This window comes from Macaca thibetana, chromosome 1 (assembly GCF_024542745.1).
Source record: "Macaca thibetana thibetana isolate TM-01 chromosome 1, ASM2454274v1, whole genome shotgun sequence".
Lineage (NCBI taxonomy): Eukaryota > Metazoa > Chordata > Mammalia > Primates > Cercopithecidae > Macaca > Macaca thibetana.
In genome coordinates this window covers 120,073,857-120,097,600 of record NC_065578.1, presented here as the reverse complement: position 1 = coordinate 120,097,600, position 23,744 = coordinate 120,073,857, and the positions used below count along the sequence as shown (strand labels likewise).

Sequence of the window (23,744 nt, the reverse complement as noted above, 5' to 3'; positions counted from 1 at the left end):
AGCCTAAGACTGCGGGCTTTTCGCCTCTGCAGGGGCGGGGTAGGTCAGGGCCAGGGGCGGAGTTTTGAGCCCAGCCCTTGGGTTCTTGCCTCTGATTGGGCAGGGCGGGTTCTGAGGCGTATCTTGGGGCGGGGCCCGCTCTGCTTTTTGACAGCTGTCTCTTGCACAGCCGCTGCCAAGTCCGGTGGGTTCGGGAACCTGTGGCCCGGCTCTCTGCGCGTCCCCGTCCCCCGTGGCCTCGACCCCGGCCATGAAGCGTATCTTCTCCTGCTCCAGCTCACAGGTGGCGGTAGGTGCCAAAATGTGTGGGAGGATGGGGCTGGGGTCCCCGCTCTGTGGTGACAGAAGTCGTTAGTCCCATCTCAATGCAGCTTCTGACTTGCCTTCCTCACCTCTGCCCTCCCCAGGGTCCTTTCCCCTGGCCCCTTTCTTGTCCTCCTAGCATCTACACCCCCGATTTCTGGTACGTTTTCTGCAGCTCTGTCCCCTTCCCATGGCGCTGGCCCTACTTCTGCTCCATCTCCCAGTACCAAACCTCCCCCAAGCATCTTCCCCGGCCCCTGCCTGGCCCCAAGCTCCATTCTACACCACAAAGTTATGTCCCAGAGCCCCATATTTCATCCCTGTCCTGTCCCCACAATCTTGCCTTCCCACGTAGCTCTGTCCTTGCTGTTTACTGTTAGTTCAACAAGCACTCCCAGCCCTGTGCCTTCTGTTAACCCTTTTTCACAATCTCCTCTGTCATTGCTTCCCTCCTGCCCCATGCCACTTTCATTCCCATCTCTCACCAGCACTGCTGTTCCTTAGACATCACTCCAAACCTTTTTCCAATTGATGCTCCCACAAGAGCAACCTTCTGTTCTCCCCTCCAACCTCTGCCCTACTCTGCCCAATGGTCGCAGGTCCCACTTTTCCTCCTGCCTGCTTGCTGTGAGTTAATATTGCAGTCTGGTCAGCCTCACAGGCACTGCCGGAGGATGCACAGTTGCCTGACTGCTCCCCAAGGGACTGGATGAGTTGCCTGCAGAATCCACCCAAGCCAGTTCACTGCAGTATCTGATCATTAGACTGGTTCTTGGGCCAGTCAAGGCTCAAGGCCTTTCTTTCTGCTTTTCCCCAGATTATTAATTTCCTGAACCCTTGCCCAGTTGTTTAGGAATGATGCTCTCTGTTTCCTTTGGTTGAGTTGGAGGAAAGTGATGATGAGAGAAGAGGATAGAGCAGACTCAGAGTTCCCAGTAGAAGTCACTCTATTCCCCATGTTCTCCCAGAAAAAAAAACCGTAAAATTATAGAAGATGGTGGCTTAGGGAGGATATTGCTGCTTCTTCTCTAAAGATCTCTTACAGAGAGCCCCCTTATCTAGAAGTGGAATTTTCTGTAGAGGTTGGGGTTATGGCTAATTTAGAAGCAAATTAGCCAGCTACTTGTAGCAATATTGCTTTGCTAACTTGACTTAGTGGTATCGTTCATAAGCAAATATGAGAAACGTTCAATTAGCTCATTCTGCATGGGCAGGTTACAGAGTCCTGGAAGCAAGCTATGAGGCAAGAGTATGAATTCTGTTGAGGCCTGTCCTTGTCCCACTTACATTTGCATCTCTACTTAGTTTCCACACATTGATCAACCAGTCAAAAGGTATTTACTATTCTACACCCCAGAAACTGAGGCTGCCCAGACTCAGTCTTAACTCATAAAGACTTTTTAGAAATTCATATGGCCTCTTCCTTAGTTACTGAAAGTATTCAATGTTGCCTTTCCCTTACAGGTTTGTGCAGTCTGCCTGCTCCTTAGGAATGGGGAAACTATTTCATTCTTTCTGATCCCCCAAACCTTGGGCAGTACCTCCTTTCCAAGGTGCTGGAGTGAGTGGACTGGCTTTTGGAATTTGGAACCATCCCTCTGTCCTCCTTGACTCCAGCTGTACAGAGGTTTGACCATAAAGAATGATCACCCATTCTAAACTTTTAGTATAATAAGATCTTACTATAATGAGATTATGGGAAGTAAGTTGGATGGGTTTAGAATTATCTAGCTGGAAAGAAAACTGTTTCTTCGGATAGAATGGAGTCATAGAAAGCTTGTAAATCGGCCAGTTTCAGCTGTAAATTTCTTCCTCATGAAATTTCCCCATACTTCTCATGAGAAATTCCACTGTTTTGGACGGCAAACTACTCTGGAACCATTTGTCAGAGAAGTAGTGTGGCAGTCTTTCTGGCCACTCCAAAAGCCTGGCTTCCCAGTCACACTGGAAGACTGCCTCTACCCATCTCCACTCACACACTTAGGTCCAGGGCCAGAGCTCTGCACCCTCAGTCTGAGTAAGGACTGAAAAAGCAGTGATCATTTTAAAGCAGATCTAAGTTATCCAGTATATAGGAAAATCCACAAACAAAAACCCAACTCCTATAATCCCATTTTATTTTAGTCAAGTAGAGGATATCCTTGAGGGTATCTTACATACAAGCTTACTCTGCCTAGGTAGACCAGAAGTAGACTAGAAGAGAGCTTTAAATAATTGGCACTGGATTGTCTGGGCGCAGTGGCTCAAGCCTGTAATCCCAGCACTTTGGGAGGCTGAGGTGGGTGTAATCACCTGAGGTCAGGAGTTTGGGACCAGCCTGGCCAACATGGCAAAACCCTGTCTCTACTAAAAATACAAAAATTAGCTGGGTGTGGTGGCAGGCACCTGTAATCCCAGCTACTTGGTAGGCTGAGGCAGGAAAATTGCTTGAACCCGGGAGGTGGAAGTTGCAGTGAGCCAAAATGGTGCCATTGCACTCCAGCCTGGGTAACAAGAGCAAGACTCCATCTCAAAAAACAAACAAACAAACAAAAAATTAGCACTGTCTACTGCAATTAAAACATTGAGAATTAGGTCTTGGTTCCTCCAGGATAGGCTTTCTGTTTCCACTCACCTGACCTACAGCAGAAGTCATTGCTTTTCTCTCTACTTGCTGGTGTGCTTCCATGGTATAGGATGCTTATAGGTACACTGTCAGAGAGATAAGGAGAAGGTACAATGACTTCTACAAAAGTCCTCTAATCTCACCTATAGAAATACAAAGCTTATACTTATTGAGTCTGCTGATTAATTTGGTGATTGCTCCCTTGAGGCTGTGATGGTAATCTAGTGCCTCCTTTCCAACGTGCTGGGGTAAGCTACAGACATTTGAAATGTCTGTACATTTAAGACATTAGTGTCTGTCTTAACATTTGAAAGCATCTCTCTGTCCTTTACTCCAGCTCTGCAGAGGCTTGGCCATGAAAAACTTCCACCCATTCTAAACTCTACTTAGTATAATGAGATTATAGGAAGTAAATTGGGTGGATTTAGAACTATCTAGCTGGAAAGAAAAGTATCCAGGCCAGGTGTGGTGGCTTATGCCTATAATCCCAGCAGTTTGGGAGGCTGAGGTGTGGAGGATCACTTGAGCCCAGGAGTTTGGGCAATGCAGTGAGACCCCATCTCTAAAAGACCCCATCTGCAGTGAGGCACTGCAGCCTGGGCAATGCAGTGAGACCCCATGTCTGAAAAAAAAAATTATCTGGGTGTGGTGGAGCATGCCTGTAGTCCCAGCTACTCAGAAGACTGAGGTGGAAGGATCACCTGAGCCCAGAGGTCCAGGCTGCAGTGAGCTATGATCATGCCACTGCACTTCAGCCTGGGCAACAAAGCAAGACTCTGTCAAAAAAAGAAAAAAGAAATCAAAAGAAGTGGAAAGAAAAGTATCTATATTGCTAAGAAACATCTTTACCATCTATACAGCTTGGCTGTTATTTACTGGATAATATCAGCAAGATCCCTTCCACTCCCCTGGCTGGAGAATTCTGAGCCCAGGAACATCTAAAATGTGCCCAGGAAGGATGGGGATTGGAAATAACATTTATTGTGCATCTACTATGTGAGAGACACAGAGCTAGAGGCCTTATAGGTTGTTATAGTATTAGGAAATTGAGGTTCAGAGATGTTGTTACATGCCTAAATTCACAGAGCCAGGCAGTGTTAAAGTCAAGACTTTAAACAGAGAACTGCAGGTTCAGGTCAGCTGATGGCAGCACCCTGTCGTGTGGTATAGTTCTAGCTTTCTGCTTTCCTGGGGGTGACCTGGTCTCCAAAGGGCATTAGGAAATGCGTTCTTACATGTCAGAGTCTGTTAGTATGTGGAGGAGTCATTTTGCTTATTTTGTCCTTTGCGAGTTAACCTGTTTGGAGACTCCGTGCAGGCAGTAGAGTCTAAGGGTGGGTGGCTTTGCCCTGGAGGCAACTTGAGACTGTTTATCTGGAAATAAGTAAACCTTTTTCTATAGCTTGTAGTAGTGTAGTCTGGTGGTGAGAGCTAGGATTTGGCATCAGGTGGCCTGGGTTCTTTTTTTGTTTGTTTGTTTGAGATGGAGTCTTGCTCTTGTCACCCAGGCTGGAGTACAATGGCGTGATCTCGGGTCACTGCAACCTCCACTTCCCAGGTTCAAGCGATTCTCCTGCCTTAGCCTCCTGAGTAGCTGGGATTACAGGTGCCCGCCACCACCCCCAGCTAATTTTTTGGATTTTTAGTAGAGACGGGGTTTCACCATGTTGGCCAAGCTGGTCTTGAACTCCTGACCTCAGGTGATTCCACCCACCTCGGCCTCCCAAAGTGTTGGGATTACAGGCGTGAGCCACCACTCCCGGCTGTGGCCTGGATTCTAATTCCAGTTTTGCCACTCTTTTTCATGATCTTGAATGGTTATCTAATCTCGGTATACTTCCGTTTCTTCTGTCAAAGAGATGGAATAATAGCCCTAACTACTTTCCAGGGATGTTGAGAAACTAATTGAAATAGCACGTGAAAGGACTGTGAGAAGTTATAACTTCCGTACAGGAGCGTTACCTCAGAATCCATCTACCTTAGATAATTTTATGGTTTGGACATTTAAAGCTTTCCTGTGGTTGATTCACAATTTGCCCTGGCTACGTAAACAGTGCTTGAAAATGAGTTATTGGGCTTCCATAGACCCTATTTTTCTTCACCCCCTTCTATAGCCTCTTGTTAAGATTATACCTTATAAAATGCTACGTGCCACCACCAACCCCCCACTACTTCCTGTTTTGTTACAAGGGTGCCACACATTTGTATGGCTCTTTACAGTTTATAAAGAGATTTTGTGTATATTAGCTCGTTTAATAGTCACAGCATGATGAGGTAGTTGTTATTAGTCATATTTTATAGAAGAGGAAACAGGTTAAAGGTGTTTAATGGCTTACTCTAGGTCACATAGCCGAGAATGTAGCTGAACTAGGTCCCAAACTCAGGCCAGCCAATGAAATGCTCGTCTGGCACACTTTACATCAGACCACAGATCTTTGCATCTATCTCTTCCTTTTCATTCCCTTCTCTGGACAAAACCAGGCTTTTCTGTACTTTCGTCCCTGGGTGTTTTTACCTAGCTGTCTCTTTCACGCCCTGTAGCACTTCAATTATTGTAATTACCCCACCACCCGCAAAACCCAAGCTGGAATGATAGAACAATGCATGCCCAGGTGTGGCTCTTGTCTAGACAGCTGCTCCCTGCCAGGGAAACTGGGAGGGAGGAGAAGGGGAGCTGCCTCTTGCTTCTTCCTCAAGCATAGCTAGAAACCTCTTTGCCTTTTTGTTGTTGTTGCCATGGAAAGGGGAAAGACACTCAAAAGGGCCTAGATATGATATGGGAAAACAGAAACTCTAGTTTCCTCTTTTAATTTTGGGGCCCAAAGCCAATGAAAAGAGATGGAATGGTTAGGTATTGGGACTCCTAGCTATAACCTGAAGCTCAGTGCCTTGATGTACTTCTCAAACAACTGATGACAAAAAGCAGAGCAGCAGGGGTTCAGGGGTGGAGGCCGTGGTGAGAGGCAATGTGAGCCCTCAAGAGTGGTCAGGTTGGTTCCATTTGCTCCAGCAAGACCTAGAGAGCAAAAGGGAAAGGATTGCTTTCAGGTTGGGCATCCAACAACAACTCGAATCGTAATGATGATAAAGGACATTTGAAATACTATGCATTCAGCTTAAAATACTATGCATTCACTCAAATGATTTTTAATTCAGTGGTCCAGGGTCCTTCTGGCTCAGGGCTGAAATAATGAGCAATAGTTCTTGGTGGCATATTAGCTGGTTAAGATTTAGCTAGGCCCACCTAAGAAGGACTAAATGATCTAGGATGCGTGACTTGTGGAAAAGAAAAAGGACCTCAGGGATGTTCCTTTTCTCTCGTTTGGCATCCTAACCATTTGCCTCTTTTCTTTCTCTATGCTACCCCCATCCCCTATATTTACACAACTTGTGGCTCTGGACCAGGTGGAGAGATGGAACCGCCGTGATCAGAAGCTGCTGGAGGCAGTGCAGCGGGGAGATGTGGGACGCGTGGCTGCCCTGGCCTCCAGGAAATCTGCCCGACCCACCAAGCTAGACTCAAACGGCCAGTCCCCGTAAGTAAGTCCTCCTGCCCCTGCCCCTTACATGTGGCTCCCTTTTGAAGCCCCCAAATCCAATATAACATAGGACCAGGGAATGCTTACAGCTTCAGAGCTCTTTTCGTTGTCTTAATCAGCAAGTATATCAATAGCTTTTTGCTACATATAAGTTCTACACAAAGTGAGGAAAGAAAATATTGTTCCTGAGCTCCATCCATCTCACAACCCAGATTGACACCACTGACTTGTAAAGAACATAAAGCCCATTAAACAAACAGAAATACACTAAGTAGAGTATTTCTTCATTGCACAAGTAGGCGGGTGTGTATGCTTGGGAAATTAGAAATGAAGTGGTAGCATAGGAGTCACATGGCTAGAGGGAGTAGTGATTAAGTCAAGGGAAATGTTATCCCTGGTCTCTACCCAAAGCCTTCGAACATCCAGCCTTCTGCTCTGCTCTGACTGACTCTTTCTGTGACCCTTCCACTTCTGCTAAGGGTTCTGTGCTCAGAAAGGCAGGTAATTATGTGTTCCCTAGACATCCCTGCAATAGTCTGAGATTCCTTGAGACCTGTAGCTCTTATTTCTTTCTTGCTTTTAGCACCCTTTATGATTGGAGGGCGTATAGACTTCTCTTTCTCAGAAATTCAAGCTAGGGGAGCTTCTTTTTCTGATTTTAGGATTGGCTTTGGGGCAGGGAGTATAGCAAGAAGGGCTTATCAAGATTCTCCCATTCCTCATCCCTGGTCCCTTTATCCTTCTGCCTCTCGGCCTTGATTCTGGCAGGTTTCATCTGGCAGCCTCCAAAGGACTGACAGAATGTCTGACTCTACTGCTTGCAAATGGGGCTGACATCAACAGCAAGAATGAGGACGGTGAGTGAGCCGGAGCCCAGGCCACACTGCTTGCTTGCCCCTGGTACGGCAGCAGTCGGCGGCGGTGCTGGGCCCTGCTGGACGTTCCTACTGTGGTCCCTTGCTTCTCTCCTCAGTAAGTTCTGGTCATCATCCCTCCAGGAGTTCTCCTCCCTGTCAGTTGGGCACACCTCACCCCCACTCCCACCTTCATCACAGGTACCAGGCACTTGGGGAACAGGAATTTCTGGCCCTGTGTGGCTGAAAGCTTCTCTCCCTAATCTCCTGATTATCTGTGCGTCTCTTGCCTTCCCTCCCTGTGAGTCATCAGCATGCATGGGGCCACCTACCCTCCTTCTCCCCTTCCTTCTGTTTCCAGGAAGCACTGCCCTGCACTTGGCCACCATCTCCTGCCAGCCACAGTGTGTTAAGGTCCTGCTTCAGGTAAGAGCAGCCCCTTGATACTACTCTTGCGAAGGGAAGAAGTGGTCCCAGAGTTTTCTAACTTCATTTCATACTTATAAGGAATCATTGGCCAAATGTACTCGCCTCATACCCAATAGGAGGGCTGATAATCATTTGTTTGCAAACATTTATTTAACACCTACTATGTACAGGCACCATGTTTGATACTGCCTTTGAGGGCAGGTTATAAAGCAGAGTTGCCAGTAACTATCGATTTTGTCATTAGCAGAGCCACTGCAGTGACTTCCTGCTATGATGAGGGGCAAGAGGAAGGAGGACAGAGATGTTCAAATTAAACCAAAGCCCTACTGTCTGTTTCTGAAGAGTTTATAGTCTAGTAGTATAAAGAGAAATATCATGTACAATGACATGTGGATAATTTATAAATGAGTTTCCAAAAGTACAAAAGGCAGTTACCAGCCGGGTGTGGTGGTTCATGCCTGTAATCCCAGACTTTGGGAGACTGAGGCGGACAGATCACAAGATCAAGAGATCGAGACCATCCTGGCTAACACAGTGAAACCCCATCTCTACTAAAAATACAAAACATTAACTGGGTGTGGTGGCACGTGCCTGTAGTCCCAGCTACTTGGGAGACTGAGGCAGGAGAATCGCTTGAACCTGGGAGGCGGAGCTTGTAGTGATCCAAGATTGCACCACTGCACTCCAGCCTGGGCAGCAGAGCAAGACTCTTCTCAACAACAACAATAAAAAGCAGTTATCTTAACCAGCCATCAGGCAAATGGATGTTCTGCTTTTGTTCTTCCTAATCCTTTCCAAGTCTCACAATTATGTTTTTAAAGTACCAGCCATGGGAACATTGGGTGTCATTTTCCCTAACACTTTTACTTATCTACCATCTGATTTTTAACACGTTTACTTATCTGCCATCTGATTTTTCTTAGCCCCTTGGTTTAGAAACCAGGGCTGATAATCAACGCTGCCTATCATCAGCAATGAATGAACTGGGCTTGCCTAGTAGACAGCCTTCTCCAAAGTGGCCCTCCTGCCCCTCCTCATATTACCATAGAAATTGGTAACCCAATGGGGGTATGGGATGAGGATGTTAACACCAAGCTCCATGCTGCTTCCCTTTGTGGCCATTTGCAGCATGGTGCTAACGAAGATGCTGTGGATGCAGAAAACCGTAGTCCATTGCACTGGGCAGGTGTGTGCAGGGGACTCATGGGAACAGGGCTGCAGGGACTACAGGGTGGGAAAGGGAAGGTGTGAGGAGGGAAGGGCAGCCAGGGCCAACCAATGAAATGGTTGGAAGGGATGTTGGGTTATAGTCTGAGCAGGCTTTGTTCATGCTTCCCCTCAACCCAATCATCTCCTTCCCAGCCTCCTCTGGCTGTGCCTCAAGTGTACTCCTGCTGTGTGACCACGAAGCCTTCCTGGACGTGTTGGATAATGTGAGTGTCAGATGGGCAAGTGGGCAGTGTCCTACACAGGCAAGCTGCTGCGCTCTCTGAGCTTGATTGGCCAACTTCCATGACCTAGGGTTGTGTTAGCACCACCCTTCTCTTCCTTCTCCTCCTGCTTCTCCTCTTCTTCCTCACAGAGAGGTTAAGCCTTATCTTCTGGAGAGCTTCTGACCCTCCAAAAGGGAGTGCTTAGACCCAAGATCTGGGCTTTTATTTTTTCTGGAGTGGTGTGAGGGGAGGGGAGCCGTTAGGATTGTGTCAAGCCTCTGGCAGTCCCTGGCTCCTCATGAACCCCTTCCTACAATCTGTGCAGGATGGACGTACACCCCTGATGATCGCGTCACTGGGTGGGCACACAGCTATCTGCTCACAGCTGCTGCAGAGAGGCGCCCGAGTTAATGTTACAGACAAGAATGACAAGTGAGCCCTCCTTGTTTACCCACCCCAATTCCCATGCCTGACCAATTTAGAAAGAAGCCAGTGGGCAACGTGTGTGTGTGTATGTGTGTTGGGGAAGAAGTCAGGTTGGTCTTTGTGTTCTTGGGAACCTCATTCCTTCCCAGTGGAGGTTCTGAAGAACTCTGCCTGCTGCCACTACCGCCTTCATAGATAGATGACCCCGGAAGTAGAATCCATGCTCTGGACCCATTGGCTGAATTTACTGGTTTTCAAATTATCTTTTAAGCAAGAGGATCCTTTTTTCCAATAAAAATTGTATGTAGAATCCCTGTAATCCCAGCACTTTGGGAGGCCGAGGCGGGCAGATCACCTGAGGTTGGGAGTTCAAGACCAGCCTGACCAACATGGAGAAACCCAGTCTTTACTAAAAATACAAAATTAGCCAGGTGTGGTGGCACATGCCTGTAATCCCAGCTACTCGGGAGGCTGAGGCACGATAATCGCTTGAACCTGGGAGGCAGAGGTTGTGGTGAGGCAGAGGTTGTGGTGAGCCGAGATTGCGCCATTACACTCCAGCCTGGGCAACAAGAGCAAAACTCCGTCTCAAAAAAAAAAAATCTAGTCTGGTCTCACGTTGGTCTGTTGTTCTCCTGATCCCACTGAGTGAGAGCTTACCCTATGAGTGGAATGTCTGGATCCAGGACTTCTAGATTCCATGTGGGTAAGTCTATGCTCAGATTTGTCTCAACCCACAGATCGGCTTTGATCCTGGCCTGTGAGAAAGGCAGTGCCGAGGTGGCTGAACTGCTCCTGAGCCACGGAGCAGACGCGGGGGCTGTGGACAGCACAGGGCACGATGCTCTGCACTATGCTCTGCACACGCAAGACAAGTCACTGTGGAGGCTGCTACAGCAGGCCCTGAACCGGCGGCAGCGGGGCGGTAAAGCCCTTTTGTAACTTCCAGGTTCTCCTTGATAGCCCTAGAATCAGAGAAGTTTCTTAGAGTCCCATTTGTTTCCATGGAAGTAATCTATCTGACAGATATTTGTCACCTGAGTTGAGAGTTTACGTATTTATTGCTGCTACTGTGAGAGGACCCCAAATTCCCATCCCAAAAGCATAATCACAAAATTCTTCAATGCAGCCTGGTCTCTCACTGAGGACAACTCTGGCTAGTGCTGTTTCTAGCATTTATGAGTTGTAATTGTACGTCTATTTGTGTGATTTGTTGGTCACTCTCTCTTTCCTCTACCAGACTGTAATCCGCTTAGGTGACAGGCCATTTCTGTTTTGCTCACCATTGAAGTTCTAATGCTTATTAAAGTGCCGGACACAGTGACCAATAAATAAATGAGTGAACAAAATGAATGAGGAGACTCATTTCTGGGAGAGGACGCCAAAGTTGCTGGATAGTTAGGGATCCACTAAACAAGACTGGCTTCTGGCACCAGGAAGATGTGTGGTGAGATTGATCACAGAGAGGCCACTTCTCTCAGAAAAAGTCTGAAGCTAAGAATGTGGGCTAGAAGTACATGGAACCTGTCTTCGCTCTCATTTTCCTCATATCTTTTCTTATAGGTCAGAGGCTAGTCCAGCACCCAGATCTTGCATCCCAGGTAAGAACCTAAGTGCCTCCCCTTTTGCTTTTGACACACCCCAGGCTATCCCACTGTGACTACTCCCAGTGGTCCTTGGGGTGTCAAGACATTTAAGAGAAAAAAGGCACTCCTGGGGCTCAGTTTGTTGCCTCGTGGCCACACTTTACTATTCTGTTTCCAACATAGGCCTCTCCATCTGAGCCCCAAGCAGGTTCTCCACCTAAGAGCCCATGGAGAGCAGAGCCTGAAGAGGAGCAAGAGGAAGAGGAGGACGAAGACCCGTGCTCGGAGGAGTGGAGGTGGAAGTATGAAGAGGAGCAGAGGAAAGTTGTTCAGTTGGAGCAGGAGCTGGTGCAAAAGACAGAAGAGTGTAAGACTCAAGCTGCAGCCTGTCTGAGACTTGAGAACCAGATTCGAGAGCAGGTGCAGGAGCTAGGGCTCCTCCTATCCTGGGAGCCCAGAGCTTCAGGAAGGCAAGGCTCTAGTCTCCGGCCTGGAGGGGATGGCATGGAGCAGGGTTGTCCTATGGACCTGCTGGCTGAGCGTATACAAGAGCTAAAGAAGCAGCAGCAGGCAGCAGCCACAGTAAATCCAGTATTAGCTCTGAAGAAGGCTGAGGACTCAGCCCCAGGAGAGATCCAGTATGAAGTCCATGGAAGGTGCCAACAAGAAGAACAGGGGCCACCCCAGAGCCCAGAGTCTGAGACCATCAGGAAAACCACAGGACAGCAACTGACTACCAGTGGTACACAGACCTTTGGCCATGATCATGCTGACCAGCTGCCTGCTGGCCAGAAGGAGAGTTCCCAGGTTCTAGGAGTTGAACCAGGAGGCACAGTGGCTGAACCAGTGGGCCCAGCAGCCATGAACCAGCTTCTGCTACAACTAAGGGAGGAGCTTGCTGCAGTGTGGCGAGAAAAGGATGCTGCCCGGGGGGCTTTGTCAAGACCAGTCATGGAGGGAGCCCTGGGGACTCCCCGTGCTGAGGCAGCAGCAGCTGCCTGGGAGAAGATGGAGGCCCGACTGGAGTGCGTGCTGGCAAGGCTGGAACGGGCAAAGGCAGGATTACAGGTGAAACCTGAGGTTCCTTCCCAGGAGTCCAGAGAGGGAGCCCTAAAGGCAGCCCCAGGGAGCATCAAAGAGGATGAAGGGAAGGAGAAAAGGGTTCCTGGGGCTCGCGGAGAGCCTCTAGGCGCCCCTGGAGGGGAAAAGGCCCTAGGAGGCCTGGCAAAGGGACAGCTGGAGAAGGAGGTGTCAGCACTGAGACTGAGCAACAGTAACTTGGTGGAGGAGTTAGGGGAGTTGGGGCGGGAGCGGCAGAGGTTGCAGAGGGAGCTGCAGTCCCTGAGCCAGCGGCTGCAGCGGGAATTTGTGCCCAAGCCAGAGGCGCAGGTCCAGCTACAGCAGTTGCGGCAGAGTGTGGGGCTGCTGACAGATGAACTGGCGGTGGAGAAGGAGGCCACAGAGAAGCTGCGGAAGCTCCTGGCCGCCCAGAGCAGCGGTCTCCGAGGGCTGTGGGACTGCCTGCCCCCAGACCTAGTGGGCAAGAGGAGTGCACAAAGCAAAGCAGCGGAGCCCCTGGAGGAGCTGCGGGCCTGCATCACCACCCTGGTAGATCGGCACCGGGAGGCCCAGCAGGTGCTGGCTCGGTTGCAAGAAGAAAACCGGCAGTTGCGGGGGTCCTTGTCCCCATGTCGGGAGCCAGGCACCTCCTTAAAGGCCCCAGCATCCCCCCAAGTGGCCGCTCTGGAGCAAGACTTGGGGAAGCTGGAGGAAGAGCTGCGGGCAGTTCAGGCCACGATGAGCGGGAAGAGCCAGGAGATCGGAAAGCTGAAGCAGCTGCTCTACCAAGCCACAGAGGAAGTGGCTGAGCTAAGGGCCCGGGAGGCAGCCAGCCTACGGCAACACGAGAAAACTCGGGGTTCGCTGGTGGCCCAGGCCCAGGCTTGGGGCCAGGAGCTAAAGGCTCTGCTGGAAAAGTATAACACGGCCTGCCGGGAAATGGGTCGGCTGCGGGAGGCGGTGGCCGAGGAGCGCCGCCGGAGCGGGGACCTGGCCGCTAAGGCAGCCGAACAAGAGCGCCAGGCCAGCGAGATGCGGGGGCGCTCCGAGCAGTTTGAGAAAACAGCAGAGCTGCTGAAAGAGAAGATGGAACATCTCATTGGGGCTTGCCGAGACAAGGAGGCCAAGGTGAGCAGCTGAGGTAGCCCTGGGGAGCACTGGGGAAAGTTTCTGTGTATTTGGGAGTTTGCTAACCTGAATCCAGCTACCTTTGTTGCAGCAGTGGGTCAGATCAATACCCCAAACGGAGCGCCAGTCCTTTGCAGGGACCACACTGCTATGTTCTGGTGGGTCGGAGGGGGTTGGTGAGATTGGAGGTGAGGTAAGGTATAAGTGGAAGAGAGAAGGGGGCTTAGGTACTAAAATTTGGCACCCAGATTCAGAAGCAGTGTGCTTAGGGCTGCCACCAGGGCAGCACCATCGTTTATTAGCATTTGGACTTGAATTACTATTAGCCTGGGAAGAGGCCTAATAGCATGATGGGTTGCTGTGGTTTCACTGAGGTTCTGAGGAGGTGACTCAGGAACTAATGAGTTAAGAAAAGTAGACCCAGTGATAGCTGCTCTTCTCCCCTCCACTTCAGAGTGGGTTCTACAAAACAATGTCCATTGGCAAAGAGGACACCAACGCAAAGAAAAAAAGCTTGAGGCCGAGCGTGGTGGCTCACGCCTGTAATCCCAGCACTCTGGATGCCGAGGCGGGTGGATTACCTGAGGTCAGGAGTTCGAGACCAGCCTGACTAACATGGTAAAACCCCGTCTCTACTAAAAATGCAAAAATTAGCTGGGCGTGGTGGCACACACCTATAATCCCAGCTACTCAAGAGGCTGAGGCAGGAGAATCACTTGAACCAGAGACGCGGAGGTAGCAGTGAGCTGAGACTGCACCACTGCATTCCAGCCTGGGTGACAGAGCGAGACTCCGTCTCAAAAAAGAAAGAAAGAAAGAAAAAAAGCTTGAAAACCACTATTAGATACCAGAGTTTCCTAACGCTTGCTCTAAATGTGAGTCTACATGTTTCTGTGAGACATGTTTTATGAACTCTAAATATCAATTTACACATGGATTCAGTAGTTCCAGACTTACCTGTGAAATGAATGATTTCAGACTTCTTATTAAAACTTGGATACATGGTCAAATTTAGAATGATTAAAAAATATAAAGAGACCAGGCATGGTGGCTCACGTATGTGAGCCATACGAGGTGGGAGGATCACCTCAGGTCAGGAGTTTGAGACCAGCCTGGCTAACATGGTGAAGCCCCATCTCTACTAAAAATACAAAAATTAGCTGGGTGTGGTGGCATGTGCCTGTAATCCCAGCTACCTAGGAGGCTGAGGCAGGAGAATCACTGGAACCTGGGAGATGGAGGTTGCAGTGAGCCAAGATCGCACCACTGCAGTCCAGTCTGGGCAACAGAGTGAGACTCCTCCTCCTCAAAAAAAAATTATATATATATATAAAAATATATGTTTTCTATAGTGTGGAGTCCATAAAAATAGAAGGAATATTATCCAGAATAGGAATAAGTGCAGGTTGAGGTTAATTAAAGAAAGTATTTTTATGCTGCACTGAAGGAGAAGATGAAAGTAGACAATTGAGTAAAAGCAAATATAGTGTCATGGTTAAGAATGTGTTCTCTGGACCGAGGTTGTCTGATCTTGGGCAAGTTATTTAACATCTCTAGTCCTCAGTTTTCTTATCTATAAAATGAGGATAATAAAATGGTTGTGAAGATTACATTAAATAAGAAATTATATTTATTTAAAAGATTTGGAACTCTTGGCCCATGGTAAGTACTCAATAAAAGGTAGCTATCATTATTCCTACTACCACTATTCCTATTACTGCTAGTTACCATTAACCGTGTTTGTGCCTCTGCCTCAATAAGCCACAAGGACTCATCTCCATTTCCCTTAGTGGTCAGTAGCCAGAAGTAGGTTAGGATCCAGTACCAAGTTAAGAGCATGGGCCAAGGAGTCAAAGAGATTGTGGTTCAAATAATGATTTCATCACTTATTAGCTGTGTGATTTTGACAAATTACTTAATTCAGTCTCTTTTTTTTTTTTTTTTTTTTTTTTTTTTTTTTTTGAGACGGAGTCTCGCTCTGTCGCCCGGGCTGGAGTGCAGTGGCCGGATCTCAGCTCACTGCAAGCTCCGCCTCCCGGGTTTACGCCATTCTCCTGCCTCAGCCTCCCGAATAGCTGGGACTACAGGCGCCCGCCACCTCGCCCGGCTAGTTTTTTGTATTTTTTTTAGTAGAGACGGGGTTTCACCGTGTTAGCCAGGATGGTCTTGATCTCCTGACCTCGTGATCCGCCCACCTCGGCCTCCCAGAGTGCTGGGATTACAGGCTTGAGCCACCGCGCCCGGCCATTCAGTCTCTTTATCTACAAAATGTAGATAATAATACTTCCCTCAGGCAGAGCACGGTGGCTCATGCCCATAATCCCAGCACTCTGGGAGGCCAAGGTGGATGGATCGCCTAAGCCCAGGAGTTTGACATCAGCCCGGGTAACATGGCAAAACCCCAACTCTACAAAAAAATACAAAAATTAGCTGAGTGTGGTGGCACGTGCCTGTGCCTGTGCTACTCAGGAGGCTGAGGTTGGCTTGAGCCCAGATTTAGAGGTTGCAGTGAGCTGAGATCACATCACTGCACTCCAGCCTGGGTGACAGAGTGAGACCGTGCCTCCAAATACAAAACAGACTGGGTGCAGTGGCTCACGCCTGTAATCCCAGCACTTTAGGAGGCTGAGGTGGGTGGATCACCTGAGGTCAGGAGTTCAAGACCAGCCTGGCCAACATAGCAAAACCCCGTCTCTACTAAAAATACAAAAAATTATCCAAGTGTGGTGGCGCATGCCTGTAATCCCAGCTACTTGGGAGGCTGAGGCAGGAGAATCGCTTGAACCTGGAGGCGGAGGTTGCAGCGAGCAGAGATGGTATCACTGCACTCTAGCCTGGGTGACAGAGCAAGACTCAGTCTAAAAAACAAAAAAACAAAACAAACAAACAAATCCCCCCCCAAAAAAAAACCAACCTTCCTTCAGAGAAGTATTGCTCCTCTCAGAAGAAAAGTTGTTTTATTATTTATTTTTTTTTAAGTTTTCAATGTTTTATCATATTTGATAGCAGCTTTTTTTATTGGTTACAAAACCTAAGCCCATATACAAAATTAGGAACACATTTAGATGCCTCTTTTGAAAGAACGTTTTAGTCTTTTTAAACTGAGTTAAAATAAAAAATAAAAACAATGCAATTTTTAAACACTGTTTTGAAAACTTAAAAGTGCAGCAATATACTTAATTTCCTTTATCTAAGAAATGGTTCAATTCCAATTCAAAACTGGTAAGGTCACAAATTGAATCAAGGAAATGCATACAAATGTCTGCACTACTTGATGCTAATTTTCACTTAAATGTTAGTCTGCACTTTAAAACATGAGAGGAAATAGGAATCATCACAGCAGAGGCCCAATTTTAATCATAATGTCTGCAAATTGTAAAAGGTAACTGTCAATTAAGTGTGGAAAGTCCAGAAGAAACTAAACTGGAAGGTGTACAGTTCACAATATCAAGAAGATTTGGACTTTTAAGGGTTTCACTGAAGTCTGTGACCTTAATTAGCTTTTACATTGTTATTCCTACTTTTAGTGAACACCATGCAGAAGAAAAGCTGTTTTGAGTGTTAAATGAGACAATTTGTGTAAAATTGGCACATATTAAATACTCAGTAAAAGGAAGCTGACCTTGACCCTGGGTGGTGGTTGTGGGAGAAATGCCTTGAGCCTCATTGGTTGCCTCTTTCCTCTTGGCCTCAGATCAAGGAGTTGTTGAAGAAGCTGGAGCAGCTTTCAGAAGAGGTTTTAGCAATTCGGGGAGAAAATGCTCGCCTTGCCCTGCAGCTGCAGGTATGTTTTGGCTGTCAGGGATGGTGCTGGAGAAGAATGTCGGCAGTGAAAGTGATGTATATATGGGAGACATTCTAGGAATTACAGAGGCCTGGCTAGGCAGTGGTCCAGGATGGACCAGTGATGGGCCAAGGAGCCCACCTGGTACTGCTGACCACTTCATTGTGTTGCTCCTCATGCTTGGGTGAGGGCAGACATGTGACTTCCCATTGATGTTCATTCCCAGGATTCCCAAAAGAACAATGAAGAGATCATCTCCACCTACAGGAATCATCTACTGAATGCTGCTCGGGTGAGCATGGTGGAGTTTTGAGGGACATATAGACATAAAGCTGAGTACAGGGTATTGCATTTAGGGTCCCTCTCTCTTCTCCAGGATCCCTGTACATACTTGCCATTTCTCAGAAAGCCAGATCCAGTGCCAGGTCTCTGATCTCATTTGGTAGATCAAGAGAGGTTGTGCATGAATGTGAGAAGGAGAGGTGTTTCCCCCTCCATTTCAATTCCCTGGCCTATAGTAAGGACTTTTCCTGTCCCCAATACCCAATACCCTGTCTCAGTCTCCTCCTGGAGCCACTTAGTCCTAAACAGGGAAGAAGAGGTTGGTGTCTTGCTCGCTTGTTAAGAAGAATAACTACAAAGAATGGAACACCTATTGTGTACCCGGTGCTTTGCTTCATATTCATGGTTGTAGTCCTCACAGCAATCCTGAAAAGTAGACATCATTATCTTCCTTTTCTGTTCTTCATCTCCTTTTCTTCCTTTCCCGCCATCTACAGGGCTACATGGAACATGAAGTGTACAATATCCTGCTGCGAATCCTTAGCATGCAAGAGGAGTGAGGCAGCCTTACTGTGTGCCCTCAGGGATACGAGATTCTCTGTTGTGAGTTGTGGGTTAAGGGTGCCGAGGGAAGGAGCTTGGGAGAAAGGGCTTGGGAAAGGAGGTGTATGGAATGAAATTGGTCCCTTTTGCCCCTGTGGTAGATGACACTGGGGAGCCCTTTGGGCCATAGAGTATTTGAGGTGACTGAGAAGACAGAACATGGAGAATCACTGGGTGGAGTCAGGAATCAGTGAGCAGGTGGACTAAGGGGGCTGACTTATGAGATGGAGACTGAAAAGAGGGGTTGGGTCTGGATTAGGGAGATGCCAGTAAAAGATGAGTGATGGTTGGATAGTGGTACAAAGTTGTTCCTTAGGGCAGGACTCTACAAAATCCAGAATCTCTTCACTTTGATACCATTCATTCAAAGAGCAGTCATCCCCCAAACCTCCCCCCACCCCAATGCAGATAGTCCCCTTCTCCAGTCCAGATAGATGAGGGTCCCTTTTAGCATATTGACATGAATGGGAGGAGACTGAGGATATGGAAGTGTGTGCATTTCATCCTTTAATTTCTTCTTTCAGGGAATAAGAAATGCTGCTTGACAGATGCTTCATCAGGCTGTGGTGGGTGGGGGTGTTGGCCACTAGGAAATGGTATGGGCAGGGCTTCACCTGCCATTACAGACCCCAGATCTGAACCTGGACCCTGGAATCAGCATGGATGAGACCAGAGGAGGTGTGGATGGAAACAAGCTGTATGGAAAATAAAGCATGAGGAGGGAATTGGGCTGAGTGTAATTTTTTTTTTTCTCTAAAGGGGAGTGGGGAAAGGAATACCTTTCATCCCTCTATTCTTTTTTTTTCCTGGAAAAAATATTAACAGTATGTCTTTATTCTTAAAAACATTTTTTTACAAGTAGATATATTTTTGAGGCAGAGTCTTGCTCTGTCGCCCAGGCTGGAGTGCAGTGGCACGATCTCGGCTCACTACAACCTCTGCCTCCTGGGCTCAAGTGATTCTTGTGCCTCAGCCTCCCAAGTAGCTGGGATTACAGGCGTGTGCCACCATGCCCGGGATACAGGTAGATTTTGTTTTTTATTTTACAAACAGACTGTATTTTTTAGAGCAGTTTTAGGTTCACAACAAAATTAAGCAGAAGGTACAGAGATGTTCATATATCCTCTGCCCCCATACAGGCACTGCCTCCCCGATTATCAACATCCCTCACTAGAGTGGTGTGTTTGTTATAATTGATGAACCTACATTGACACATTATTATCATTCAGAGTTCATAGTTTACATTAGGGTTCACTCTTGGTGTTATAGAGTCTATTGGTTTGGACATATTTATATTGAAATGTATCCATCATTATATTATCTTTTTTTGTTTTTGTTTGTTTTTTTCTGAGGCAGGGTCTCACTCTGTTGCCCAGGCTGGAGTGCAGTGGCATGATCATAGCTCACTGCAGCCTCAACTTCCTGGGCTCCAATAATCCTTCAACTTCAGCCTCCCAAGCAGCTGGGACTACAGGCGAGCACCACCACACCTGGCTGATTTTTTTGTACATTTAATAGAGGCCAAGTTTTGCCATGTTGCCCAGGCTGGTCTCAAACTCCTGGGTTCAAGCGATCCACCTGCCCCAGCTTCCCAAAGTGCTGGGGATTACAGGCATGAGCCACTGTGCCTGGTCACCTCTATATTATCACACAGAGTAGTTTCGCTGCTGTAAGAATCCTCTGTGCTCTGTCTGCTCATCTCCCCATCCCTGCTAACCCCTGGCAACCACTGATCTTTTTCCCATCTCCAGTTGTGATTAGTTGGAATTATACAGTATGTATCCTTTTCAGATGGGTTTCTTTGACTTAGTAATATACATTTAAATTTTCTCCATGTCTTTCCATGGCTTGATAACTCACTTATTTTTAGTACTGAATAATATTCCATTGTCTGAATGTGTCACAATTTATTTATCCATTCACCTACTGAAGGACATCTTGATTGTTTCCCAGCTTTGGCAATTTTTTTTTTTTTTTTGGCAGAGTCTCACTCTATCACCCAGGCTGGAGTGCAGTAGCATGGTCTCAGCTCACTGCAACCTCCGCCTCCTGGGTTCATGCGATTCTCATGCCTCAGCCTCCTGAGAAGCTGGGATTACAAGTGCATGCCACCACACCCAGCTAATTTTTTTGTATTTTTAGCAGAGACGGGGTTTCACCATGTTGGCCAAGCTGGTCTCGAACTCCTGATCTCAGGTGATTACCCACCTCTGCCTCCCAAAACGCTAGGATTACAGGCTTGAGCCACCATGCCTGGCATTGGCAATTATTTGTTTTTGAGTGAAATTCACAAATGGCCCTATTAAGTCAGCAACTTTTAAACTTTTTGATCCCTAGTAAGAAATAAAAGGGCCGGGCGCGGTGGCTCAAGCCTGTAATCCCAGCACTTTGGGAGGCCGAGATGGGCGGATCACGAGGTCAGGAGATCGAGACCATCCTGGCTAACACGGTGAAACCCCGTCTCTACTAAGAAATACAAAAAAAAAAAAAAAAAAAAAAAAGCCGGGCGAGGTGGCAGCGCCTGTAGTCCCAGCTACTCGGGAGGCTGAGGCTGGAGAATGGCGTGAACCCGGGAGGCGGAGCTTGCAGTGAGCTGAGATCCGGCCACTGCACTCCAGCCTGGGCTACAGAGCGAGACTCCGTCTCAAAAAAAAAAAAAAAAAAAAAGAAATAAAAAAAAAATTTTTGAGACAGAGTCTCAATCTGTCGCCCAGGCTGGAGTGCAATGGCATGATCTCAGTTCACGGCATCCTCTGCCTCCTGGGTTCAAGCTATTCTCATGCCTCAGCCTCCTGAGTAGCTGGAATTATAGGCGTGCACCACCATGCATGACTAATTTTTGTACTTTTTGAAGACACAGGGTTTTCCTATGTTGGCCAGGCTAGTCTCAAACTCCTGGCCTCAAGTAATCCTCCTCCCTAAATATTGGAATTACAGGTATAAGCCACTGCATCTGGCCAAGAAATACACTTTGTATCTTGTGTAGACATACCTCAAATAATACTTTACTATTTCTCTTCTATTCTTTGCTAATATACTCCATCAAAATGCATCCACTAATGGATGAAGACCCACGGTTTGAAAAATAGCCCTCAGTGAAAATGGGGTTTGACACTCTTCCTTTCCTCTTTCTCAAATCTGCCACAACTCTAATCTTTTTTCTTTGCCTTGGGACTGCTGAATCCATGATTTTTTTTTTAAAGGGGAGATTGAGAGACCTGGATTTTCTTCAAGATATGCTATCTAAAATATTTTACCAAGTGTTAAACAATGCGTCTATATTTGACACACATGGTGTCACTGTTCTGTGTCCCAGGTGACAAAAGGGATGAAAAGTCTGATTCCTGGGTAGTGGATGAAGGGATACCCAAGTTTCATTTTTGCCTGTGATTCCATTCTCAGACTGAAAAAAAAAATATATATATATCTCTCTCTTGGCCATTTCCCCTGGGTCTCCTCCCCTTCCTGCTCTTCCACCAGCCAGGCTGCTAGGTGAAAATGAGGCAGTGAATTCCTCTAAAATCTGGAATTGCAGTTTGGTGGCCCACACGCTGATCCCTCCCCATTCCTTCTCTCAGTCCACCCTCTGCTGGGTTACACTGGGTCAGACAGCAGCAGTTTTGGCAGTAAAGAGGCTGGGTTGAGAAAAAAGAGTGGGGAGGGGCTGCCATGGAAGACAGGGGGCTCCATAAGGGCTGCAGAGGCGGCTCCAGAGTTTGGCCAAGGGTGAAAAAGAGCATCTGAGATATCCGGATCAGATCCTAAAGAAGGTGCAGAGGTTTTATGTGGATAAGCGCGGGACTGCTTTAAGGCCAGGAAAATGGAAAAAGGAGGGATTGATGGAGAAAGGGAGAAGAGGTGCAGCTATCAAAGAAAGATCATCAAAAGGGTCTCAGTCATTTCTTTTAAGGGGAACAGAACCTCTCCTTGCCTTCCTGCTCTCAATTACCCACGCATATTAAAGGACCATTACATTTCTTGTTATACATGATGTGTAGGGTGGGGAGAATTAAGAAACTGTAGAGAGAAGGGTCCAGAAAGGGGGAGATCATTGGGCTAAACTCAAGAATGAGTCAGGAAGCAGCTTTGGTAATGGAAGCCAGGCCTTTGGCTTCCTCTGGGGCTCCTGGAAACTGATCCCAGGATGGGCTGAGCTATGGGAGTGGTGAGTGATGTTAATGTTAACACAGAAGTAGAAACTTCCTTAGCCCCTGGTTTTTCCAATCTCCCTTCCTAAAACTCCACAAACTGTTACCTCAATAGCCCTAGTCTTAAAATTTTTCTTGAGTTCATAATTTTTTTCCCCAAAGTAGCTCTAATCCTAATGTTCTCTTTATTCCTCCTGGGCTCTCTAACAGGAGTTAGTAGCGACTTATGATTCCTGCTTCATCTCACCACCCCATTCCCCAGGCTTCAGATGTAGGAGTATGTGGGTGAAAGTAAGTGAAACCTGGTGGACCATGACTGGGTTCAGACTATGTTTTTGAATGCCTTCAATCTGGAACTTTGCTTCTGATTCACAGTTTCCCTCCTTTGGTGACATTAACTTATTAAACAGATATTTAAGGAGTCTACTATTTGTCAGGCACTGGGAATAGTGTAGAGGCAGCACAGAAAACTTTCTTACCCTTTTGGAGCTTGCATGCAGGATAAGATTCAGGTGCCCCAGTTCCATCATCCTGTAGGGATGCTAGAACTTATAACCTCAAATTAACTTTTTTCCAATTTATTTTTTCTCTCTTTCAATAACTTTGCTAACCTCAAATTAATTAATTTTTTTTTTTTTTTAGATGAATTCTTGCTCTGTCACCCAGGCTGGAGTGCAGTGTGCAGTGGTGTGATCTCGGCTTACTGTGACCTCTGCCTCCCTGGTTCAAGTGATTCTCCCACCTTAGCCTCCCACGTAGCTGGGACTACAGGCATGCGCCACCACGCCTGGCTAAGTTTTGTATTTTTAGTAGAGATGGGGTTTCACCATGTTGGCCAGGCTGGTCTTGAACTCCTGACCTCAAGTGATCCGCCTGCCTTGGCTTCCCAAAGTGTTGGGATTACAGGCCTGAGCCACCATGCCTGGCCTTCAAATTAACTTTTTTGTTTGTTTGTTTGGTTGGTTGTTTTTTGACAGAGTCTTGCTCTGTTGCCAGGCTGGAGTGCAGTGACACGATCTCAGCTCACTGCAACCTCTGCCTCCAGGGTTCAAGTGATTCCCCTGCCTCAGCCTCCCAAGTAGCTGGGATTACAGGCGTGTGCCACCACGCCCGGCCTATTGTATTTTAGTAGAGACAGGGTTTCACCATGTTGGCCAAAATGGTCTTGATCTCCCAGCCTCGTGATCCGCCCGCCTTGGCCTCCCAAAGTGCTGGAATTATAGGCGTGAGCCACCGCACCCGGCCCAAATGAACTTTTAAAGGAGATTCCTCCTTCATGAAATCACTAGAACTCAAGGCGAGGTTTTCTCTTAAATGTTTACAGTTTTATCTTATTTATTTATTTAGAGACGGAGTCATGGTTTGTCACCAGGCTGGAGTGCAGTGGTGCAATCTCGGCTCACTGCAACCTCCGCCTCCTGGGTTCAAACGATTCTCCTGCCTCAGCCTCCTGAGTAGCTGAAATTACAGGCATGTGCCACCACACCCAGCTAATTTTTTTGTATTTTTAGTAGAGACAGGGTTTCTCCATGTTGGTCAGGCTAGTCTCGAACTCCCGACCTCAG

At 47.4% G+C, this 23,744-nt stretch overlaps 2 protein-coding genes and 1 pseudogene across 3 annotated transcripts in view; all 3 read left to right on the top strand.

The window, feature by feature from the left end:
* The window catches only part of LOC126931509 (neuroblastoma breakpoint family member 3-like), an 833,099-nt pseudogene that overhangs the window by 412,236 nt on the left and 397,119 nt on the right, over window positions 1–23,744 (top strand). The gene's annotated exons all lie outside the window — the stretch shown is intronic.
* The window catches only part of RNF115 (ring finger protein 115), a 146,153-nt gene that overhangs the window by 121 nt on the left and 122,288 nt on the right, over window positions 1–23,744 (top strand). The window lies entirely within an intron of this gene.
* On the top strand, window positions 143–18,750 carry ANKRD35 (ankyrin repeat domain 35). The gene is made up of 14 exons (XM_050749701.1): window positions 143–289; window positions 6,314–6,444; window positions 7,216–7,304; window positions 7,663–7,727; window positions 8,859–8,916; window positions 9,093–9,163; window positions 9,489–9,595; window positions 10,330–10,514; window positions 11,153–11,190; window positions 11,359–13,362; window positions 17,057–17,146; window positions 17,373–17,438; window positions 17,926–18,031; window positions 18,556–18,750. The coding sequence occupies exons 1-13, from the start codon at window positions 251–253 to the stop codon at window positions 17,986–17,988; spliced, it is 3,006 nt and encodes a 1,001-aa protein (XP_050605658.1). The 5' UTR covers window positions 143–250; the 3' UTR covers window positions 17,989–18,031; window positions 18,556–18,750.

Coding starts and splice junctions, on each gene's coding strand:
- ANKRD35 (XM_050749701.1), top strand. CDS start 251: ATGAAGCGTATCTTCTCCTGCTCCAGCTCACAGGTGGCG. Junction 8,917..9,092: donor TAGTCCATTGCACTGGGCAG/GTGTGTGCAGGG, acceptor TCTCCTTCCCAG/CCTCCTCTGGCTGTGCCTCA. Junction 9,596..10,329: donor GTTACAGACAAGAATGACAA/GTGAGCCCTCCT, acceptor CTCAACCCACAG/ATCGGCTTTGATCCTGGCCT.